Source organism: Mustelus asterias, chromosome 1 (genome assembly GCF_964213995.1).
Source record: "Mustelus asterias chromosome 1, sMusAst1.hap1.1, whole genome shotgun sequence".
NCBI lineage: Eukaryota > Metazoa > Chordata > Chondrichthyes > Carcharhiniformes > Triakidae > Mustelus > Mustelus asterias.
Window position 1 is genome coordinate 113,434,262 of NC_135801.1, and position 20,953 is coordinate 113,455,214.

The window sequence follows — 20,953 nt, forward strand, 5'->3', positions numbered from 1 at the left end:
AGATAGTGTGACATGAACCCAATATCCCAGTTGCCATCCTCATGTGTGCGGAATTGAGTTTGTGTCTTTCTATGCCCTGTTTGTGAACAGAATTCCCACTCACCTGAAGAAGGGGCTTAAGGCTCCGAAAGCTTTTGGCTTTTGCTACCAAATAAACCTGTTGGACTTTAACCTGGTGTTGTTAAACTTCTTACTGATATTTTAATGCCATGTGGAGAGTGTTCTGCATTACAGGATGTGCTGTCCTCCAGATGGATTGTTGAGCCAAAATCATTTCTATCTATACCAGAATTTCAGGTGGATATTGAAGATTTCATGTTACTGTTTGAAGAAGAGCAGTAAACTCTGTTATTGTCTTAGCCAGTGTTCCTTCTTGAACCATTACCTACTTATTCATCTCATGTATAAAAAAAATGTCTGCCATGTTTATCCACATGTAACTGATTATTCTTAAGGTGTTTTGGGATATTTCTGGGAGAGGTGATAAATGCAAACCTTCATGTAAATTTAAGGAAGTTATTTAAATGAAATAACGACCACGGTTCTAAAGGGAAGCAAGAAGAACAAAATCGGCATTCTCGCTAGGATTAAAATCTATTGAATTTTCTTTTATTACTACACCTATGTAGAAGACACACCTATCAGGAGCAGTTAATGATTTGTGGAAATAAAGCTTATCAAAGGGTTACAGTAAATCTGTGACTTTCAGTGTCAACATATTGTAGAGAATCATTAAAAAATGTAAAAAGTTAATGTTGGCACACATAACAAAACAGGAGATTACAAATGTACCAAAGTAATGCAGAGGCATTGGGTGGAATTATCAGCCGAGGTGACATTTAGTGGCTCTGGTGAAAACCTTTCCCTTAGGCCAGAATGGTAGTATTCTGCACCAGATTCTGTACTTCGAACCTCATTAATTATGCACAGAATGAGTTCCTCTCTGACTTTCTTGGCTGGTCACCAGTTGATTCGTCTTCCTGCCATCAGCTGCCAGGTTTGAAGGTCCCGGCACCATATTTAAACACCAGTCCAGCAGACTCATATCACTCTCTCTAGCCTACTTGCCTTCACCAGATCATGCAGGATGCCAGCAACCCTGAGGAAAAAGGCTAGCAGCCTCAAGAATAAGTCTGTTCCTCAAAACAACCACCCTCCCCCTAAGCCCACCGCTTGCGAGGCATCCATGTCCCACTTGGACCTCTACCCACTGCATCTGGAGTCTTTGTGCATTCACTTCCAGTAAACAATGTGATATCCCTTTGAGGCTCTTGTTTGTGAGCTTTTCATGCAGCTTTGTTGGAGTCCAGATTCCCTCCCCTTGGTCTTCCATTGTTTGTTTTCTTCATCCACCTCCTTGCCTCTCTGCCTGTCATCATGAGCCCCCACCCTTCCCTTGCCTCCTCTTTACACAGCCGTCCTTCCACACTGGTCCCCTTGCCGACATCAGGCCACCCCAGTTGACCCCAGTTTACACTCCATTGACCCGTTGTTGCAGTGGCTTTATGAGTCTCACAGCACAGTGCTGTCCAGATAGACTGCTGTGTGGCACCAGGGGGAAGGAGATCCCTTTACTCCCCAACCCAGGTGCAGTATTAATCTACCCCAGTGATACAGGAGGGTCCATGAGTCCAGTAGCAGTTGCTGTCCATGAAGACCAGCTTGGCATGGAGATGGAGGGTAAGAACCAGTCTTCCCCAGCAGAGTGGTGGGCAATGCGTCAGGAGCAGTGCAGCACTATAGCAAAGAGGTTTTGTTGCACTCAAAATTTTTGAACTGAGGACTGCCTTATTTATGCCACTCTTTAGCAATCAGGTTTCAGACCAACATAATTTTACGCTGGTCTGATACATGATTGAAAGGCCTGATGGGACGCTGGGGGGGCACCTGTTTTAATGAGCATTCATGAGATGCAAATGGCATTCACACCATTAGGCAGTGGACCACCAACTTGCCACTGGGGAAATTGCAACGTGATTTTAAGCCGGCAGGCTTCTAAGTTTTGGGTTCCTGTTAGATTCTCACCTGCCCTAAAATTGAACTGCGGGATTCTACTTAACACACTTCAAAAGGGACAATTGGGCGGTGCAGAAAATTGCAGGAAGACCAACTTTGCATATATAAGGAATAGGCATAAAGAAAGCTTCGAGAAGGAATCTATGAGAGTGTGTTGTGAGCATATATAAAGTGCTGATATAAAATATTGATAGCTTCATGATGAGACAGACTAATCAACAAGAGAAAATCCATAGGCTGAATGCCTGGACTGCAGTGGAATTAGGTTTAGAGTCAGACATGCTGGTAGTATTTGAGTAGCTGGGTGAGGGCCTGTTTATAGCAGAACTTCTTCCCACACCAAACCTCAACACCCCTGACATTTCATGGGAGGGAATTCCCAAATCAGATACTTCCTCATTTCTAGCATGGTTTACATTGAGCAGCTGATGTTCTGGGCTCAACCCAGACTTGCCTGAGGGTTCAGATAAGGGATTCAACCTGTACTCCACCAATAAATTATTGCCACCTTCTGTCTTTTTGAAATCAACCCTTTTTGGTCCTGGTGCCAGCAGCACTTTGAGCAGCTGCCAGGGTTCCATTTCCTACACCACTCCAGGCACCCACCAGCCCCCACCCCTGGACTAACAGGTGCACAAGATGTGTTCATAGTAACAAGAGTGCCCAGTGGCCATCTGTTAAATGAGAGAACCTACCTGTGACTTTGGATAGTCTTCCTGGGTCAGGTGTGAGATTCCTAGCAAATGCTTACCAGCACTTACTATGTGGAATAGTTCCCAAGATGTCTGAATGCTTAGAGTATAATAAATGTTTGGAATAAAGTAACAGACAGATAATGGAATTGAAAATATTAATCACAATGCAGTTGTTTATTACGTTGGGGGAATTAAAGAGCTGTGCTGATGCGTTTAGATGGCTGAAAGGTCGCCTCTCTTGACAAGATTGAATCTTGTTATAAGGAATTGTTTGGGTAACTCTTTCAATATAGGATTGAAGGTACAGAGACTTGAATAATCCAATATCTATGATTGCACGTCTTTTAGGATCCTTGAAAATCTACAGTTTCTTAGGTTTGAATAGTTTGGGATAAAATGTTATAGAATATATATACTGAATTTTTTTACATATGAAAAGATATTGCCATTATCTGGATACTTAGATAGATGCTGACATGGAGTTATTTTAAAAGAAAGTCATAAGTTCACCTTGGACTGTCAATATGTGTGCCTTTTCTAAAGAAATCACCTGACCAGCATGGTACTTGAGGGGAAGAGCAGTTTGTTCGTCTTCAAGTACAATCACTTTAGTTGATGGGGAAAAGACTGGTTTAAAAGCAATGACTAGTGATTTACTGGCAATCACATGACAGAGACACAGTATACGTTTTAGACCTGTGGTTTTTGAACTTTGTCTTGGGAAATAAGCTGAGAAGGAAGGCTGGTCTAACCCGCTCTCTCCCTGCCTTGCCTGAAGTTCCGTGTGTGGTTATCAACTTGCAGCCATAGAATCCGCACCTGAGTATAAGTTGTCTAAATACAGAAACCTACAAAGCTGAGACCAGAAGAATTGATCCAGCTCTATATTTTCCTCCATATTGAATCTCCATTGGTGAGAACTCCAGTCATCTACTTGGATCAACAGCCCGTTTTCACATGAGGGAACTCTAGATCAACAGTGTTGAAACACTGCGAACTTTGTCCTATAACGCCTATTCTCCAAAGCCCCTCTCTGCAGAGACCCCTATCTGTTTGTCCTTTGTGTGTCAGTGTGTGTGCTGGGGTATTTTGAAAAAGGGATATATAGTTATACTTCCAGATTACAATGATGTGTTAACCAATTCTTTCAGCCTGTTTTCATAGGAATCATAGGATCCCTACAGTGCAGAAGGAGACCATTTGGCCGAGCAAGTCTACACCAACAGCAATCCCATCCCCCTGGGGGGCCCCAATTGACCCCCCCTTCACTCCGGCGGGGTCTCCCGCTAGTTTCCCGAATGTGGGGAGCTACTCTAAAACCCGCCGGAGTGAAATACTCCTGGTGGGGTGGGAGATGCTATCGGACCTGGAGAATTCAGTTTGGCCCCGATAATCACATTTAAATAGCATTACAAATAGACTAAAATCACTTACCTAGTCTTCCCGCCAATTTCCAGCGTGGTCTTGACTGCGCCTGCTCTCCGGCGGTGGGAGACGCGCATGCGTCGGGAATGCATGCTCGAATCCCGCACAATGGCCGACACATGCATCTCTCAACCCGATGCACCAAAACAATTAGTGCGTTGTGACGGGAGAATCGGGCCCAAAGATTCTGCTTCCACAACCTTTCCAGGAAGAGAGTTCCAAAGACTCACGACCCTCTGACTGAAAACATTTAGCCTCATCAACGTTTTAAATGGGTAACCCCTTATCTTTAAACAGTGATTCCTAATTCTAGATTCTACATCCTCTCCACATCCACCCTGTCAAGACTCCTCAGGATCTTGTATGTTTCAATCAAGTCATCTATTACTCTTCTAAGCCCCAGCAGATATATAAGTCCAACCGTTCTTCATAAGACAGCCCACCCATTCCAGATATTACTTTGATAAACCTCTGAACTGCTCCCAATGTATTTTCATCTTCCCTTAGATAAAGGGACCAATATTGTGTTTTGTACAAGCCAATAAAGGGGTTTGGACAAACTCTAACTGGAACACTTCAAGTCACAAACATAACACAGAAGATTGGGGTACACGGAGTTAGGGGTAAGGTGTTGGCATGGACTGGGGATTGGCTATCTAACAGGAAGCAGAGAGTTGGGATAAATGGGTGCTTTTCTGGTTGGCAGTTGGTGACCAGTGGCGTGCTGCAGGGATCGGTGCTGGGGCCTCAATTGTTTACCATTTACATAGATGATCTGGAGGAGGGGACTGAATCTAGGGTATTCAAGTTTGCTGATGACACGAAGGTGAGTGGGAAAGCGAATTGCGTGGAGGACGCGGAAAGTCTGCAGAGAGATTTGGATAGGCTGAGCGAGTGGGCGAGGATCTGGCAGATGGAATATAACGTTAGCAAATGTGAGGTTATCCACTTTGGAAGAAATAATAGTAAATTGGAATATTATTTAAATGGAGAAAAATTACATCGTGCGACTGTGCAGAGGGACCTGGGGGTCCTTGTGCACGAATCGCAAAAACTCAGTCTGCAAGTGCAGCAGGTGATCAAGAAGGCGAATGGAATGTTGGCCTTTATCGCGAGGGGGATAGAATATAAAAGCAGGGAGGTCTTGCTGCAACTGTACAAGGCACTGGTGAGGCCGCAACTGGAGTACTGTGTGCAGTTTTGGTCCCCCTATTTGCGAAAGGATATATTGGCCTTGGAGGGAGTGCAGAGAAGGTTCACCAGGTTGATACCGGAGATGAGGGGTGTAGCTTATGAGGAGAGATTAAACAGATTGGGTCTGTACTCGTTGGAGTTTAGAAGGATGAGGGGTGATCTTATAGAGACATATAAGATAATGAAGGGGCTGGATAGGGTAGAGGTGGAGAGATTCTTTCCACTTAGAAGGGAAGCCAGAACTAGAGGGCACAGCCTCAAAATAAGGGGGGGCCGGTTCAGAACAGAGTTGAGGGGGAACTTCTTCTCTCAGAGGGTAGTGAATCTCTGGAATTCTCTGCCCATTGAAGTGGTGGAGGCTTCCTCGTTGAATATGTTTAAATCACGGGTAGATAGTTTTCTGATCGATAAGAGAGTTTGCACATTCTCCTCGTGTCTGCGTGGGTTTCCTCCGGGTGCTCCGGTTTCCTCCCACAGTCCAAAGATGTGCGGGTTAGGTTGATTGGCCATGCTGAAAAATTGCCCCTTAGTGTCCTGGGATGTGTAGATTAGAGGGATTAGTGGGTAAAATATGTAGGGATATGGGGATAAGGCCTTGGTGGGATTGTGGTCGGTGCAGACTCGATGGGCCGAATGGCCTCTTTCTGTACTGTAGGGTTTCTATGATTTCTATGATTTCTAAGGGAATTAGGGGATATGGGGAGCAGGCGGGTAAGTGGAACTGATTTGCTTCAGATCAGTCATGATCTTGTTGAATGGCGGGGCAGGCTCGAAGGGCCAGATGGCCTACTCCTGCTCCTATTTCTTATGTTCTTATGTTCTTATGTTCTTATGTATATATCTATAAAACCTAAAATAGTATAATGCCCTAAAACATTTCTCAGAAGTGTTGTAAATCATAATTCGAGATTGAGCTGCATAAGAAGATATTAGGACGGATAACTAGAAGATTGGTCAGCGAGGTAGGTATTAAGGAGTGTCTTAAAGAAGGAAAAAGAGATAGCGGGGTTTAGGGCAGAATTTCCAAAGCTCAAAGCCCAGGCAGTTAAAAGCACGGCCATGAGTTATGGAACAACCAAAAAGCAAGGATGTGAAGAGATCTCAATTCAACGAATGCAGAATATTGTGGGGCTGGAGAAGATTACAGAGATGGGGAGGGGTGAGACCATGGAGGAAATTGAAAACAAGGATGAGAATTTTAAAAACAAAGCCTTGGTTAACCAGGAATCAGAGTAGGTTAGTGAGCACAGAAATGAACTTCCTGCAAGTAAGGACATAGGCAGCAGAGTTTTGGGTGACCTTTGGCTGAATTTTATGGGGAAGTGTATTGCTTGTTCGCCCTCTCTCTTCCCTCGCCCTGCCCCCACCTCGCCGCCATTAGAAAATTGGTGGCCTTAACAAGCTAAGAATGGGACTTCCACCCATCAGTGGAAGAAAATTCTGCCCTTGCGAGCTGCTGGCCAATCTTGTAGTCCCAGCTGTGTGCTATAACTCAGTAGTACGCACTCCTGGGACTGCAAGGAGGCCTGGGAGGAAGATTGAATGGATCAAAGTGAGTCCAAGGCCTTTAAGGCAGAGCGGGGATTGTGCACCTTAAGGAAGGGGGTGGGGTGAGGGGTTTTGGATGCAGGGAGGCACCAAAAGGTGAGTATGATTTTAGTGGGTGGTGATATTACAACTGATGCGCACAAGGCACCCCACTTAAGAGGATACATTCCCTTCCTTTTCGTTTTTTTACCAACTCTCATTCTTGCCAACTTTCCAATGCCCAATGTATTGTGACAGTTCAGGTGGATTGAGGCCCTTAAGTATCTGTGAATGAGGGTTTGCCGTGTGGCCTTCCCAGGTAGTGTGTCTTCCACTCCCTGGCCATCATTGGTTGAATAAAGGCCTGAATTGGCCTCTGGGTGGGAAGGCCACCCTCTATCCTTCCTACCTGAAGCTTGATTGATGGGAGTTGGGGTAACCACCCCATACCCTCTAATCCAAGTATCCAAACCTGCTTTGTGTGTGTGTGTGTGTGTGTGGGTGGGGTGGGTGGGTGGGGGGGAATGTTTGATTGGGAGTCATTAAATTCCACTTATTGTGAGTGTTGCTAAGTAAACATTAAACCACATCAAATGTATTTTACAATCTTGAAGTTTCCCAGCAAATGGTAAGCTTTAGTTGAAGAGACATATCAAACCAATTAACTTTTTCTTTTAACTTTTCCAATTTTTATGTTTCTAATTTTTTTTTATTAATTTCAGGTTACATTTCCTGCTCCCTTTACCATAGCTTGGCACCAATGCTTTGGTACTTCCCACTTCAGATTTTGGGACTCACTGGCTATGAAATCTTTGCTGCTGCTTACGTCTCTCCCTTAATATTAAACATCACCCTAGTCTGGAATTTCGTTAACAACAAATACGTCCTGGCTCTTCTCAGGCTAATTAGTCTAGGTAAGTGAGTTCTTTGTTTTTCGATAACTGGCAAACATGTGACCTCTCATTTATACTGGTACCTGCACCTGCTCAATTCTAAACTACTGTGGGTTACACCTGAGGCAGACGTGAATCAACCCATATAGATTTCATTGCAGAGCAGGCTGGTAACGTAAATAAATCCCAGTAGTACTATATGTGCACAAACATAAAAACATCAAAGTCATGACACATTGTCTGATAGGCCATGCACTGACTAATCCAACACGGTTATCTATGTCTTTCATAGATTGCATGAAGGACATCATGAGGTACAAAATCAGTACCTGGTTATCCCCCAATTCTTTCAACACTCCTCAAGCCTTCTGACACCTCACTTCAATATCCATTCTTCATGTGTGAGCCGAGGCGGCAAATATTGGCAGGTTATTTGATCTCGGATGTTTTGGGGTATTAAAGCTGAGCCCAATATTTTCTAGCTTGATAGCTGCGTGCACAGTGTACAGAGTAAATCCCAGCAGTGAAGTAACTTGAATATTTCAAAAGTAATTGGTTTAAGGTTAGTTTATTTATTAGTATCACAAATAGGCTTACATTAACACTGCAATGAAGTCACTATGAAAATCCCCTAGTCGCCACACTCCGCCATCTGTTCGGGTACACATAGGGAGAATTTTGCATGGCCAATGCACCTAACCAGCACGTCTTTTGGACTGTGGGAGGAAACCAGAGAGCCCAGAGAAAACCCATGCAGACACGGGGAGAACATGCAGACTCCGCACAGATCCAAGCTGGGAACCGAACCCAGGTCCCTGGCATTGTGAGGCAGCAGTACTAACCACTGTGCCACCGTGCTATCCCAATTGGACAAGGGCGTAAATATTTTCTCTGTTGGTTAATAAAAAAATTAGCGTAAAACTAATTAATTTTAAAAGTAGTGGATTAGGCCAAGTGGTTGCAATAATGTCATGCTTTAGACTTTCATTAAGAAAACTAAATTAGATGCTTCTCTCTATACTGTACCCTCAGCCAAGACAAATCATAGTATTTGTGGATGCTCAGTACATTCAAGATTGAGACTGATACATTTCTGGGCATTAAGGAAATTAAGGGATATGGAGAGCAGGTGGTAAAGTGGAGTGGAGGTTTAATATTTGGCATGATCCTATAGAATGACGGAGCAGGCTGGAGAGGCCAAATGGCCCACTCCTGCTCCTATTTCTTATGTTCTTGTTTGATAAATGATCTGAAAATGTTCAGCAGGACATACACACAGCATCTGTGAAAAGAGAATCAGAGGTAATATTTCAGATCCGTGATTGCATTCTCATGAACTGGCAGACAAGCTAGTCTTTCTCCCTGGGCTGGTTACACCCCACTTGTAGTCGATGACTTACCATATACTGACCCCAGCTCTACACTGCCTTCATAAATTAATGCAGTGTGCCCTATTTTACAATTTTGATTCTATGTGCTGGGCCTACTTGAAACTGGGAGTGTTTCAGATCCGACTTTTAGATCCGTTCTCAGGAGCCCCCATATGCACTCTGCCTGAAAAAATATTACTGAACCCGAATCGTGCTGCAGAAGCCTGAGGGCAGGGCTAAACGCGCCTGAAATCCTTTAGCTCCGATTGGCGCCTCCAACTGCGCATGCGCAGAAAACAAATGAGAGAATGCTGCTCCCCTACCACATTGCTCCTGGGCTGGATAATGCCCCCCCCCCCCCCCCCCCAGTCCCCACAGACATTCCCCCTCCCCCACCATTACTGAGCCCCTTATCCCCCCAACCTTCGCCACCCAGACCAAATGCAGGCCCCTTCCCCCCTTCTCCCCCAACGATCTCAGGCAGCTTGGCAGTGGACCCCCCCTTCTCCCCCAGTGATCTCAGGCAGCTTGGCTGCGGACCCCCCCCCCAGCAATTTCAAGCAGAGAGCTGTTGGACGCTCGGCACTTACCTCCTCATTAACTGGAGTGCCCGAATCGGACTTTTATGGAGCATGTCTGTTTCATGCCGATTCTGGATTGGCGAACGCAGTGGTAAAGGGGGAAGTGCCAGTAAAGTTGGGCGTGCAGCCCATTAAGTCAATTTAAATGCATGCAAATGGTCCTGATCGCGACCATTTTTGGGCCTTAATAAAGGGGGAATCGGCGCGGCGGTGGGCGTGGATCGTGCTACTTGCCTCACACCCGACTTTACCAAGTTTTCGCGCTCGAAAACGGGTGCAACGCGATGGAAAAATTGGGCCCAATGTCTGTATCCGAGCTGGTGGTTGGGAATGTCAGTTCAAGTGGTGGTGCGTTTTCTCAGAACAATACAGTTCTTGCCCTTCCTGCTGGGGCTGCTGCCCAGGGGACAATGCAGAGCTATTAAAGGTATAGAATTAGAAGGGAAGGATTGGAGTGAGGGACAGGAGTAGGGTGTAAAACTATTGTTCCATGGACACTAATATGCAGCTTAGACTTTAAAGCTCCAAAGCAAGATGAGGGTGAGGAGGGAGCTGAGAAGGGGAACAAGGCATTAACGTGCAATCACTCTTAGTCCTCTCTGACACTAGGCAGGTTTTGTTGCAGCTGGCCCCATGAGGTGGAACACCATCTCTGGCAGACTTGTGTTGAAGGTATGCCGGACTCTGCCAATTCTTTACTACTCCCTTGTATTTTGTGCTACCTTGTCCTGCAAAAGAGAGAGCAGAATGTTGGTGATTGTATTGTAGTGTGTTTGGATGATGTGTCTCTCATACCTCCAGCTATTCAGATATGTGGAGGCAGCAAGAAGTGGGTGTGAAGTGCATGGTGCATTGAGCAGTGTCAGAGGCTGGTGGCGTGGAGATGTCCTGTGAAGATGCATTTATTGACCTTGACCATTTGTGTGACATCATTAAACGCCTTCTGGCATTATTGCCATGTCCTTGGGACCAGATTCTGGACCTCGATCTCTCTGGCCATCTATTCCCGTTCCCTTCTGGAGGTGGTCCTGGAGGGCTTCTTCACCCTTGTGAAATCTTGGCACCTTTCTTCCTGTAGATTTTCACGACTATGGCCTCTAGCTTTGCATTCTTGGAACTGTGTTGCCCTCTTTCTGCCCTGGTTTTCAGTTTTCATTCTCTCCATTTGCAGCACTTACTGTTAGCAACAAGTGGACTAGACTGTCTAAGAGCTGGTGGCTAGCTGAAACATGTACCAGCTTCATATACTGCTAGGCCTTTGATGACCATGCAACCAGCCAGCAGGGGAGGTTACAATTGGATGCCTGTAAAAATCATGGCAATGGGGAAGCAGCATGACATTGCGTGCTGTCGACCCCAGAGGGAATGGGTACTGGGAGTCGCAGATCTCCCGCATCCAAAAACAAACCTTAACAAGTTTTAAGTCCAGGGTGTTTAAAAAATACTTGAGCAACTTTCAGCTTTAATAACTTTGAATGTACACATGATGAAACAGTGTGTGAAAGCATCATTTATGTGTTTGAACAGAATGTGGTTCAAATTTCTAGACTTAAACATAACCGTCAGCTTCCCTGATACACAGTTCAATCTGATTTTCTGACTTTGTGAAAACGTTCTCCACTCGCAGCAGTGTGATTTCGAAAATTTAATTAGTGATCCAACTTCATCTAGATAAAGAATGTGACTTTGATGAGTATGTGAAGTTCAGGCGAAACGAGGACTTTTATAAACATTCTGCACTACTTGCTATCCTGTTTATACTAAACTAAGCAGCAATAGTGAAACTCACTTGAACTGACGGCACACAATTGTGACCCCTGATATCCCCAAACCCACTGTATACATGCAGAGAATATGTCATAAGCTGTTGCTGTGTTTGAGTAGTATCACTTGACTCTATGCACACTGGTGAATAAATGTTCCTCTTTCGTGGCCCAGACACAAAGCTTGATGTGCTGGGAGTACATATTGGGAAGTTGGGTCTGTGCATTTAATAGACAGAAAATAGTGAAAGGCACAAATCTGAATTTGTAGAATGTGTCTTTGCAAATCTCAGTGCCAGGAATGCTAATATTTACCTTAATGTTGACCTCTTACAGTTTGAAAGTCAGATTTACATTACATTAAGCACAGGATAGTTTAAATGTTGCCATGTAACCGAGCATTGCATTTTGGGTAGTTTTGTCAGTTTAACCATAAAAATCACTGTAAATGCGATTGAAATGTTTTGGCCTAGGACTTGATTGCACTGTAAAACAGATGGTTCAATTTTGGTTCAATGTTGGTTAGGTCTCCCAAGTTGGTGTGCAGCACTTGTATATTGGAGGAATAACCTTTTTTTTTGGGGCTCTTTGCAAAATTGGATTAGAATGACTGGTCTGACACTGGACGGTGTCCAGTGTATACTGCCAGATCAGATGTCCCTAAAGGGAACATTAGTGGCTGCCAGCCAACACGTCAGTTAAACTTTTTAAAATCACCTAATTGTGGAACCAAGATGAGTAGGAGTTTATTTAGTTTTTGTTCATTCATGAGACGTGCTCATCTCTAGGTTAGCATTTATTGTCCATTCCTAATTTCCCTTGAGAAGGTGGTGGTGAGCTGCCTTCTTGAACTGCTGCAGTCTACGTTGTGTCGGTACACTCAGTGTTGCTAGGGAGGGAGTTCCAGAATTTTGACCCAGCGACATTGAAGGAATAGCAATATATTTCTAAGTCAGGATGGTGAGTGGCTTGGAGGGTAACCTGCAGGTGTTCCCATGTACCTGCTGCCCTTGTCCGTCTAGATGGTAATGGGTTTGGAAGGTGCTGTCTAAGGAGCCTTGGTGAGATCCTGCAGTGCCTCTTGCAGATGGTACACACTGCTGCCTCTGTTCGTTGGTATTGGAATATTTGTAGATGGGGTGCCAGTCAAACAGGCTGCTTTGCTCTGGATGATGTCAAGCTTCTTGAATATTGTTGAAGCTGCACTCACCCAGGCAAATAAAGAATATTCCATCATACTCCTTACTTTTGCCTTGTTTATGGTGGACATCAGGGTTTGGGGAGTTAGGCGAGTTACTTGCCACAGGATTCCAAGCCTCTGATTGTTCTTGTAGACAGTATTTATATGGCTGGTCGAGCTCAGTCCCTGATCAATGGTAACCCTAAAGCTGGAGGATTGGAGGATTGCGGATGTGGTTCCAATTTTCAAGAAGGGGAATAGGGATAGACTTGATTGGAAATGATTGCACAAAGTTCAGGAAATTACCGACCGGTGAGTCTAACCTCAGTGGTTGGTAAGCTGATGGAGAAGATCCTGAGGGACAAGATTTATGAGCATTTAGAGAGGTTTAGTATGCTCAAGAATACTCAGCATGGTTTTGTCAAAGGCAGATCATGCCTTACGAGCCTGGTGGAGTTCTTAGAAAATGTGACTAAACACATTGACGAAGGGAAAGTGGTAGATGTGGTTTAAATGGATTTTAGCAAGGCGTTCGATAAGGTCCCCCATGCAAGGCTTCTAGAAAAAGTGAGAGGGCATGGGATCCAAGGGGCTGCTGCCCTGTGGATCCAGAACTGGCTTGCCCAAAGGAAGCAGAGAGTGTGTATAGATGGGTCTTTTTCTAAATGGAGGTCGGTCACAAGTGGCGTGCCCCAGGGATCTGTTCTGGGACCCTTGCTGTTTGTCATTTTCATAAATGACCTGGATGAGGAAGTGGAGGGATGGGTTGGTAAGTTTGCTGACGACATGAAGGTTGGTGGGGTTGTGGATAGTCTGGAGGGATGTCAGAAGTTACAGAGGGACATAGATAGGATGCAAGGCTGGGCGGAGAAGTGGCAGATGGACTTCAACCTAGATAAATGCGTCGTGGTCCATTTTGGCAGGTCAAATGGGATGAAGGAGTACAATATAAAGGGAAAGACTCTTAGTACTGTAGAGGATCAGAAGGACCTTGGGGTCCGGGTCCATAGGACTCTAAAATCGGCCCCGCAGGTGGAGGAGGTGGTTAAGAAGGCGTATGGTGTGCTGGCCTTTATCAATCGAGGGATTGAGTTTAGGAGTCTGGGGATAATGATGCAGCTATATAAGACCCTCGTCAGACCCCACTTGGAGTACTGTGCTCAGTTCTGGTCGCCTCATTACAGGAAGGATGTGGAAAAGATTGAAAGGGTGCAGAGGCGATTTACAAGGATGTTGCCTGGATTGAGTGGCATGCCTTATGAGGATAGGCTGAGGGAGCTTGGTCTTTTCTCCTTGGAGAGACGTAGGATGAGAGGAGACCTAATAGAGGTATATAAGATGTTGAGAGGCATAGATCGGGTGGACTCTCAGAGGCTTTTTCCCAGGGTGGAAATGGCTGCTACGAGAGGACACAGGTTTAAGGTGCTGGGGAGTAGGTACAGGGGAGATGTTGGGGGGAAGTTTTTCACAGAGGGTGGTGGGCGAGTGGAATCGGCTGCCGTCAGTGGTGGTGGAGGCAAACTCAATAGGGTCTTTTAAGAGACTCCTGGATGAGTACATGGGACTTAATAGGATGGAGGGTTATAGGTAGGCCTAAAAGGTAGGGATATGTTCGGCACAACTTGTGGGGCCGAAGGGCCTGTTTTGTGCTGTAGTTTTTCTATGTTTCTATGTTTCTTCTATATACATAGTGGCGGATTCAGTGATGATAATGCCATTGAATATTAAGGGATGATGGTTAGTTTCTCTCTTGTTGGAGGTGATTATTGCCTGGCACTTCTGCTTGTCAGCCCAAGTCTGGATACTGTCCAGGTCTCGTTGAATTTGGACATGTATTCCTTCAGTATCTGAGGAGTTGTGGATGGTACTGAACTTTGTGCAATCATCAGTGAATATCTGCACTTATGACCTTACGGTGGAAGGAAATGTTTCACCTGGCTCTAAATTAAACCTGCTTGCTGCTTCAAGCCACCACTTGTTCTCTGAGCTAATTGTTTCCCTCTTGGACTCTCCTACTCTTCCTTGAGAACAAATAGTTTAAAATGTCACAAGGCAATTTGTGTAGCATATTAGCATTCCAACTCATTACATCATATTGTGATAGAATATGTCCTTGTGGCTGCAAGTTCCTTCCTCTACCCAGTAAGTGAACTTAATTGTTTTGAGTGCTCAGCACAGAATGATGAAGATTAAAAACTAGGCGTTGGTCAACTCTTTGTTCTTTTCATTAAGAAGTGATGCAAGTAGATCTTAGGAGCAGAGGAATAAAAATTTGCGATGATAACTAAGTACATTGACACTATTTTGCATATAGATACAAATAATTAGGCTATAGAACTTGCTGTTGTACCATATTATCCAGTGCAGGTTAATTTAGCAAGGCTTTAATTAACCATCAATTCATTTTGTTTAGGGAGTTCCCCACTCATTATGTTACATCAGCAAGGTTCCATTTTAAGTATGACTGAAGGTCTCAAACCTGCAGAACATGTTGTATAATTTTCTACTGGAATGCAGGTTTCTGAGTGTTTTGCAATATTGGATCCATAGGAATGAGCCATTTAGCCCTTCGAGCCTGCTCCACATTCAGTAAGATAATGACTGACTTGGTTGTGGTCACAGCTCCATGTTCCTGTCTGTCTCCCATATCCCTTCTCAATCAAAAATCTGTCTTAATTCTGCCTTGAGTGAATTCAGGTCCCCAGCTTCCTTTGCTTTCTGGGGTACAATGGACATAGAGTACCCGTCTCTGCCCATTTGGCTAAACCAGTCCATGCTAACATTATGTTTCACTTGAGCCTCCTCCAATCTTTCCTCATCTATATCTATTATCATAACTCTCCATCCCCTTCACCCTCATATACTTGTCTAGCAGTCCCTTATGTGCATCCATGCTATTTACTAACTACTCCCCTGCCTGTGGTGGCAAGTTCCACATTCTCACTACTCTTTGTAAGTATGTTTCTTCTGAATTCTTAGCTGGATTGCCTGGTCACTATTTTATATTGACATTGTCTATTTATGCTGCTTCCCAAAAGATGAAATATTTTTCTCTCTGTCTTCCATTTTATCAAATTCTCTCATCACTTTTAAAGTTCTCTATTTAGATCATGTCTTAGCCTTTTTTCTTCAAGACAAAAATGAGACCCAGCCAGTTTTTTTCAAAAAACATCCTTTTATTCATAAAAATTATAGAAGGGAAACACGGTCAGCACAGAATAGATAAGATAAGGGTTCCCCCTTGTGAAAGGATCAGGTATGAGGGGATCAGGTATGAGAGAGCATTGTTTTAAAGTAATTGATAAAAGAAGCAAAAGTAGCATGGGGAGAAACTTTTTCCTGCAGTGAGTGGTTCAGGTCTGGAATGCACTGCATCAGAGTGGGATGGAGGTAAGTTCAATTGAGGCATTCAAAAGGGAATTAATTAGACATTTATCAGCAAAGGAACAATGTGCAAGGTTATGAGAATAGGTGGGAGAATGGCACTAAGTAAATTGTTAATTTGGAGACCAGTGCAAACATGGGCCACATGGCATCCTTCTGCCCTGTAACTATTCTCTGAAGTACAATACATAACAGTTGAAAACTTGACATTACAATTTATGTACAGTTCAATTTCTTTCAATACAGTATGTCACACTCTGAAGTGCTTCACTACACTTACAGGTTACGGGCGGCACGGTAGCACAGTGGTTAGCACTGCTGCTTCACAGCTCCAGGGACCTGGGTTCGATTCCTGGCTCGGGTCACTGTCTGTGCGGAGTTTGCACATTCTCCCCGTGTCTGCGTGGGTTTCCTCCGGGTGCTCCGGTTTCCTCCCACAGTCCAAAGATGTGCGGGTTAGGTTGATTGGCCAAGCTAAATTGCCCCTTAGTGTCCCGGGATGTGTAGATTAGAGGTATTAGTGGGGAAATATGAGGATTAGAGGGATTAGTGGGTAAATATGTAGGGATATGGGGATAGGGCCTGTGTGGGATTGTTGTCGGTGCAGACTCGATGGGCCGAATGGCCTCTTTCTGTACTGTAGGAGTTCTATGGTTCTATGGTTATATTTACAATATATATTTCCTGACAAACATTCTCTGGTGTATACACCTGGGTTCTCCCGTTCCTCCTATAGTCTAAGGATGTGCAGGTTAGGTAAATTGGCCATGCTAAATTTAAATTGTCCCTTAGTGTTGGAGTATTATCAGGGTAAATATGTGGGGTAATGGGGAAAGGGCCTGGGTGGGATTGTTGTTGGTGCAGGCTTGATGGGCTGATTGGCCTCCTTTTGTACTGTAGGCATTCTATGGTTCTCTCCGATCTATCCTTATATCTGAAGTCTCATTCCTGAGGCCATTTTTGTAAACATCTTCTGCAGTCTTGTTTTCACATCCTTCCTTAAGTGTGGCACCTAGAATTGTACACTATACTCCAGCTGAGGTCTAACTAGTATCCTACACAAGTTCAGCATAACCTCCTTGCTCTTGTACTCAATGCTGCTGTTAATACTGTATGCTTTATTAACACTTCTCTCCACATGTCTTCCCACCTTCAATAACTTATGCACAAGGGGATCCAGGTCCCTCTGTTCCTGCAAACCCTTCAGAGTTGTACCCTTGATTTTATACTGATTCTCCATCTTCTTCCTACCAAAATGAATCACCTCATGTCTCTACATTGAACTTCACTTTATCTGTAACATATCTGCCTGCTCCACAAACTTGTCTATATCCTTTTAAATTTTTACACTGCCCATCTCAAGTTTACAATGCTTCTAAGTTCTGTATCATTCATAAATTTTGAAATTGTTCCCTGCACTCCAGGTCTAAATCATAATATATAATCAGGAAAAGCAAAGGTCCCAATACAGACCCCTGGGGAACTCCACTTCATACCTTCCTCCATCCTGAGGAATATCCATTAACTATTACTCGCTGTTCCTTTCACTCAGTCAATTTCTTAACCAAGCACCTACTTTCTATTTTATTCCCTGCGCTAGAATTTTGCTCACAGATCTGTTGTCTGACGCTGTATCAAATGCCTTTGGAAGTCCATGTACTCCACATTAACAGCATTACTCTCAACCTCCTGTTATCATTGAAAAACTCCAAATTAGTTAAAACACCATTTTCTCTTAAGAAATTAATGTCGTCTCTTCCTAATCAATCCGCATTTTTCCATGTGACTATTAATTGTTTCACAGGGATCAGTTATCAACATGGCACTATGGTAGACTTTTCTCACCTTGCCCTTTATCCAATATACTGACAAATAAACCACAATATATTTGGCTTCAACCAACTAGAGGTTTTCTGCAGCTAAAGGTGCTTTTCACTCCCCTGTTAATTTTCTTGGCTTCCTGGATCAAATTACAACATTTATCACTCTCTCCTACCAAAAATATGAATCTGTGGTGCTCGAAAACCCGTCCGGTGATTGGCAAGTGAAGCATCGCTGAAGATGATCAATCACATCATCTGGTTCACCCAGGGCTGGGAACTTGATTTCTCCAAGTCCAATTTTTAAAATATTTTGTTCTTAGAACTTCTTTTACTGTGGCATGCTTCATCATAGTATTCAGTTCCAACATGTCATTGTTAGGATCAGGTCTAGTCTGATTGCATAACCAGTTCAACTGTCCAATTAAACTCCTCAATTGATTGGTTTCTTCCTTGGGCACTAGCTCTACTTTGTGAAGATCTGACCTAATTTATTGGGATATGATTAACATTTTCTGTATCGAGTGACATCGAACTAACAATCCTGACTGGTTTTGCTCAATGTTTAAACCTACATATTTAAAGGTCCCTAAAACTTGGCTTCCAATCCTGAATTCCTTCATCACCTATTGTTCAAATTCTATCGAATCACCCCACAGAAAATCATTAACATTCATAATAAAGATTTGTACTGGTCTCTCCTTATGATACCAAATACAACATCGTAGAGTCTGCTTTTACCTGAAAGCAATCCATTTTCAACAAGACTGACTTCACAAAAATACCATACTATTGATGCCCCATTCAATCAGTAAACGTTTGTTTAAATTCTACAATTTTCCTTCTATAATCACATGCTTTAGGTGGTTTGAAAAATACTTTGAAATTGTGCACCCTGTAAAAATGCTGCCTTTATATTCATCGATCTGCATTCCCAGGAGTATGTTGCCAAAATAGCCTTTCCCTGCAATTGGGGAGTCCATGCTGATATCTTGATCCCTAAACGTTTCCTCAAAATCCCAAGTTACCAGTCTAGCTTTCGTCTTGTATGTGCCCACAGGGAACATAGCCACCTATGTGACAAGGCTGGCAATCCCCTATCTGGGATTTCAGTATATATCCCAAATTCCTTCCAACTTTCTAGCTCTTTGTTTGGCTTCTTTTATCACCTTATTGAAAGCTTCTAAAATGTCTCTATCATTAGCGGCTTCTACTTCCAGTGACATTCCTAGTCTGTTCTGTAGTTCACTCTGGTCAAGCTGTGACCTCTACCTTCTCTTCCTGGACTGATGCTATTTGATCTTTTCACATGTGACCAGAGTCCTGTCTGCAAGTCTGAGATCTTTTCCTGATTTTACAATCTCTTTCTGGTTCACTGTTGTGACAATACTGTGCCTTTAAGGAATATACTTGTGTTATGTTGCTTGTGCAGGATTTCTTTTAGAAGTCGGTCCAATTTACCCGGTGCCGCTTTTCTATAACTGGCAGCACATATGTTCATACTGCAGAAGCATAATTGATCCTAATTGCTGGAGTGTGTTTGCTTTAATCTGGGTTTGGTTATTTTAGTGTTTTCCCCTGGGGTTTGATTAGGCTGATTGACAGGAAAAATCATGTGACTGGGCAGGGCGAGGCTCAGAGAGAGAAACAAGTACTCTTGTTGCTGCTTGAGATCTTGAGAGAGAGAAGTAGCTCTCTGCCTCTCCTTGGAGATTGGAGTCTGGGTCTCTTTCTCTGAAGTTCTGCTGTTTGAAGATAGATCTTTCTCTGGAGGCTGCTGTGTGAGAGCCAGAGACAGGTGTCTTTCTGTATCTCTGTCCAGAGATCTATCTCTGCAGGCTGCTGTACAGGAGTCAGAAGACAGATATCTTTCTGTATCTTTGTCCAGAGGTCTTAGAAGGCTGGAAGTCTAGCACTCATGTAACTCTATGGGTGGAACTTTACGGCCTCACTCGTCCTGAAACTGTAAAATCTCGCCTCAGTTCAACGAACTTTCCATGGTCCACTCCTCGTCTGCTCCAATTTCCATGCTGGGCGGGACGGTAAAATTCTGGCCTGTATGTTTTGTGCTATCTGATTCTCAAGAGGGATTTATGTCTGTGGGGATTTTGCTTAAATTTGGATTATAGAGATAGCTAGCAATTAAGAATTATACCTTGTCATGTTTAATTACTTCAATTGGTAAAGGCTTTGTTAATTTTATTATATTTTAACTGTGTTGTTAAATGTTTATTTTAATAAAAATTTCCTAGCGGGTGAAACACCTTATGCTCACACTAATGTCAAAATAAAAAAACTTGGGGTCTAGTTTAACTTCTTATATTTGGAGTTTCTGATCTGGTTCCTAACACTGGCAGAACTTATAATATGCTTCCTGGCCTTAATCTTTAACCAATGCTTATATTTACTAGTGTCTTTTTCCACTCTTCCTATGATGGTGGCATCCCTCCACACATCTCTGGTATGTGTGTTATCTTTGTTCCTTCTTTGGGTAGTTGTCATTTTGAATAAATACGCTTGTCCTGTTCTTCAGTGTTACTTTGTTCATCAGTCAATTCTTTATTTGCCATTGGCAGTTCCTCAAATTGTCCATTATGTGCATGTGAGGTGCATGGCACCTCTTTACACCTTGTTCAAATGTGTGTGTTTGATTCCCATGTTGTACAATTACTACTTTTCCTTTAATGTCTATCACTTTTCCAAGGCCTTTGCACATTTCTCTTTTGTAATATACCAGGTCTCCCTGTCTAAGCTGTATTCCCGATGACCTTATGCAGTGCTATAAGCTTTGCCCAATTTTCTCTGAAACCTCGGCTTTAGAGTTTGCATGCAAAGCATTCAGATGAGCAGAAAAAGTAGAGTTGTTCCCTTATAGAGCAGGGGGAGCATTTGCTAGGACTAAACGCTACTTCAGATTCCTGCGGTACACCGATAGATACAGACTGTACCCCTTAACCATTGCAAACAGTTCTTTGCATATACTGCCTTTCCCAGCACTGTTTGTAATTTACAATCTGGTCGAGCAGTCAATATTTTATGTAATATGTCATATTTCATTCATGGTTTCTCTTGCACAGACCACTACCAAATAAGCTCTCAGCTGTA

At 43.5% G+C, this 20,953-nt stretch overlaps 1 protein-coding gene across 1 annotated transcript in view; it reads left to right on the plus strand.

The window, feature by feature from the left end:
• The first annotated feature begins 7,617 nt into the window (after positions 1-7,617).
• The window catches only part of LOC144498716 (PGAP2-interacting protein-like), a 77,512-nt gene continuing 64,176 nt past the window's right edge, over positions 7,618-20,953 (plus strand). Inside the window, exon 1 of the mRNA XM_078220318.1 lies at positions 7,618-7,771. Coding sequence (XP_078076444.1) covers positions 7,618-7,771 — 154 coding nt within the window. The remainder of the gene's footprint in view (positions 7,772-20,953) is intronic.